General features: G+C 36.3%; 1 protein-coding gene across 4 annotated transcripts in view; it reads left to right on the top strand.

Annotated features, from left to right (window-relative positions):
* The window catches only part of LOC106870296 (unconventional myosin-VI), a 174,515-nt gene that overhangs the window by 168,254 nt on the left and 1,802 nt on the right, over positions 1-4,459 (top strand). For all 4 annotated transcript variants that reach the window (XM_052975409.1, XM_052975411.1, XM_052975412.1 and 1 more), the window contains exons 25-27: positions 610-688; positions 1,665-1,923; positions 3,563-3,688. In XM_052975409.1, the coding sequence (XP_052831369.1) occupies positions 610-688; positions 1,665-1,923; positions 3,563-3,688 (464 nt within the window). The remainder of the gene's footprint in view (positions 1-609; positions 689-1,664; positions 1,924-3,562; positions 3,689-4,459) is intronic.

Genomic DNA, 4,459 nt, shown 5'->3' with positions numbered 1-4,459 from the left:
ATATATAATAGAATTTTCAGGATCTGATAGAATCAAGGTATTTAAATAACAAAGTCACCCAGATAGAGTCAGGGATAGCACACCTGTGCACTAACAATGTATATGGACATACACATACTTACTAAAGTAAATGTGGATTTGTCACTCCAGATAAGCACACATTCACAAGTACTGACAGAATACACAACATGTAAGCAAAGTCATACAGGAGTACACTCATGGCATGTATTTTACAGTGACTATAGGCTCAAGATCCAACACAGGGAAGGCTCTGAGTGTGGTGAGGTATAAATAATAACAGAAGCTGGATTGAAACTCTCTCAGCTGTAACCTACATGGGAGAGTCAATATGCATTATTTTCTATTTATGCGAAAAATCCTAAATGTTAAATTTTATTCTTAATTCACTGGAAGAAAACAGTTTTCTTACACATTAATAAAGAACACATCTGAAAGAGCTGTAATGAACCTCAAACCAATTGTTATTGCTTATAAATATGTGTTTGTGTGTGTGATTGCATATGTCTATCTCTCTATATGTATGTGTATACACACACACACACACATACACACACATACATATATATATATATGCAATATTATTTTTAGGAAAATGGAAATGGAAGCCAAAAGGAAAAAAGAAGAAGAGGAACGCAAAGCGCAAGAGGAAGCTAACAAAGCTGCTGCAGTAAGTTTAAGTTTTTCTGTTGTCTCTTTTATTTCCCAGAGTGCAGTGCAGTAGAATAATACAGTGTACTGGATGATAGGTAAACCTATCACTAAATTTGATGCCATTAACAGAATCCACTATATTATGATATTTGACAGACTGAGTCGTATCAGATGGACAATTCTTACTATTGTCTACTTCACACATTGTCTACTTACCTTTAACAGAGGCTGCTATGCCACAAACTTTTGGATCAGGTTTACAGTCTCAAGATATCTTCTCACCAGTCTTAGAGACCCTTAAGTTTTCTTCAGTCAGGAAGAAAAAAACTCTGCCTATAACCCTTTACAAGACCTCCAACACTGTCAGGAGAAATAGAATGAGCAAGTTATCTTAAAAATGGAGACATGGCACAAGTGGTTGATACTTAGATTCTGCTAGATCCTCCTGCAAGGACCAGATGCTGGTGTTAAACTTGTGTAGACTTATCTCCTTCTCCAAATCTTAGTTCTTGTGTCAATATTAAAAACTTTTAGTATATCTCCTGATACAATTTCACCTTGAAATGGAAAATCATCTCGTGTGCAACTTCCTGCAACCAAAATCAGAGACCATGTAATTTGTGCACAGCTGAGGCCTATGAAAATTTATTCATCAAGAAACCATTCATAAACAAGCAATTTAGGACAGTCTCTACATGTCATAATAAAATAAACAGTTTTAAATAGTATACATTTAGCAAATTTACTCTACAGATGACGACACCTCGTGATAATTTTTTTATCTTTCACCTTTTAGTTTTTACTTTTCCAGTGTCTTTATTCCACTTCCAGGAGAGGCTACAAAGGCTATGAGCACTATCTCTTTCTCTAGCCCCTACTAGTAAAAGAGATATAATTTCTCTCCTCTCCTTCCATTTACCTTCTTACTCTTCTCAACTCTCTCTCTGGCTACTCTTTTATACCATTCTCATTTTCATTTCTCATTCTTTCAGGTAGCTTTGGAAGCTGATCGCCAGAAGGACTCTGAGGAGATTACCAAAAGGCAGCATATCTTGCAACAAGAGCACCGTGATCGAGAGCTTGCACTACGTCTTGCTATGGAAGACCAAAACCAGGTCGATGATGTGGTCATACCTCCACTTGCTCGGTCAGCGGCTGTATTAGCACAACGGCAGGCTGCCGCGCAAAAGAAGTATGATTTATCTAAATGGAAGTATGCGGAACTCCGAGACGCCATCAACACATCATGTGGTACATAGATTTAATTTAACTACATTCATTTTTGTTCATTGCGCCATGTTTTAAATAGTTTCTTGCATTTTTCTTTTGTTTTTTCTTATTTACTTATCTGAAACACTATGACAAAATGTAATTTAATGTTCTAACATCTCATTATCCATCCATCTTCACTGACTAGTATTCTTGGAAGGGCACTGGGGATAGCGTCTTCAGGCACCTCCTCTATAGCGTCCCATGAGAAGTAATATTATACTTTCCTGCTGGATTCCCAAACTTGAACAACTGAGACTGTGGATATTATCCAACCATTTCGTTCTTGGTCTCCCTTTGGTCTTTTGCTGGTTGGCTCAGCTTGAAGAATCTGTCTTGTAATCCTTTCCTACAATGTCTATAGTACCAGAGCTTCTCTGCATTGAGAAGTAGTGGCTCTACCTTGAGAGACTCCATGATCTCCAAGCTATGTACCCTGTCAGTAACATTACTCCAGAGAACCAGAGGAGCCCCGTTTCAGCTGCTTGTATTTGCGATTGTCCTCTTCCAGTCATTACCCAACATTGATGGCCATAGATGAGGATAGGTATGGAAACTGAATTGGAGATAGCAATTTTAACTTTTTCTACCAACTTCTCTTCTTTTTTCTGCTTTTGCATGGCTTGGATGAGATTCTCAAGGCAGTATTCTACCCTTCCTGATGCGAACCTTTACATGAAAAAACAAGTATTTCACTCTTAGGTACCACTTGCTACCTTTGAATACTTATAGCAGCGATTGCTTTGTTGTAAGTTTTCAAGCCAGGATCTCCAGTTTAAGAATAGCTTCCTTGGTCCTTCCTATTAGACTTGGTGATACTATAAAGGATCATGGGGTACTGCCATCCATCCTGACTAAAAGTTTAATAAAAAAAAACATGAAATTCTTAGTCTTTGTATGTTTGAATGACATAATTGGATATTGTGTTTACAGGTAACATAGACAAACTTCATCACTGCCCAACCAGGTGTCAATGTGAAGACATGCATCCATCTTCTCCTGGGAGGGTTTTGGATAAAGTCTTCAGGTACCTCCTCCATAGGGTCCTGTGAGAAATAGCCATCATTAAATGTTCTGGACGGATTTCCAGGCATGACCAACTGTTACTATAGATATTATACAACCATTTCGTTCTTAGTCTAGCCCCTAAGTCTCCTGCCAGTTGCTTAGCTTAAAAGAATCCATTTTGTGATTCTTTCCAGAATATCACTGTGAAGAGAGAGATAAATACATGCACTCATAAATGTCTGTTTGTAACTAAATCTCTCCTCTTTCACACTCATTCACTCACTCCAAGAGAAAATTTCTGTAACACTTTTTTAACCCTTTAGCATTCAGATTATTCTATCAAATGTTATGCTTATTTATCCACATTGTTTTCAATTAATCATGCATTGTCTTATAGTTCAATGATCCGATTGTTTATTCTGAGAATGACATTGTATAATAGGTGAGAGGTCAGATGTGGTCAGTTTCAATAAAAAACAGGTAGAATACTGGGGTCGGATATGACTGGTTTAAATGCTAAAGGGTTCTTATTTGTGATGAATTATTTCCTTTCTCATTTCTTTTCTGCTTTTTGATTAATTACATTTGATATTTTTGTGCTTAACTTTTTGAGATCTGGAATTGTTGGAGGCTTGTCGTGAGGAATTTCACAGACGACTTAAGGTTTATCATTCCTGGAAATCAAAGAACAAGAAGCGTGATGGGAATACCCAGAGAACTCCGGATTCAATACTGGAGGGTAAGCCTTTATTTCTCTTAAACTTTTTGGTAGCAGTTCACCTGAGACTACCTCTGACTCTTACCATACAAAACCTATTTCATTATATAGGGAAACTATTTCATTATACAACCATAATATACTGCAAAGTATATTAAATGTTTTATAAGTCAACACTGTACCCTACTGTGTTAGCTGTGCTATTAAAACATTTTTAAGGTTATTTTTACAGATTTTCTGTAGAAATTATAGCCAGCACTGATTTGTTATGACGTTTTATATCCAGATATGTCTAATGTAAGCAACAATGTGATCAAAGATGGAAAAATGGTTAATGGGTGTATATGCCAAACTTCAGAAGTTCTTGCTCCTTCTTCAGCATCACATCAATTCCATTAACCATCCATGAACTCATTGCTTAAATAACCACTAAATACAGCAGTGTAACATTATATTAGATATACCAATTTTTCATATTAAACACATTCCTGGCAGCTGCAATGGTACACATATGATTGTAACTGAACTACAGCCTCACATTATCAAAGCAAAAATCCTCACTGGATGTCATAAGGGAGACATTGTATTTATACCTAGAATACCACTAATATCAACAGATGTCCCCTTGAAAATATAAAAATATAGGTAAGATAAAAACATAGGTCATAAGTACAACATTAGTAAATATAACAATAACTATCACAATAATAAGATTAGTATCTCGGAATCTAATCGTAACAGAATCAAGTTTTTGAGTGTGAATGCTAGGACCAAAAATGTGGTTTATCAATG

The sequence above is a fragment of the Octopus bimaculoides genome, chromosome 21 (genome assembly GCF_001194135.2).
Source record: "Octopus bimaculoides isolate UCB-OBI-ISO-001 chromosome 21, ASM119413v2, whole genome shotgun sequence".
NCBI classification, from domain to species: domain Eukaryota; kingdom Metazoa; phylum Mollusca; class Cephalopoda; order Octopoda; family Octopodidae; genus Octopus; species Octopus bimaculoides.
Note: the sequence above shows the minus strand (reverse complement) of the source record. Positions and strands in the feature narration are given on the sequence as shown.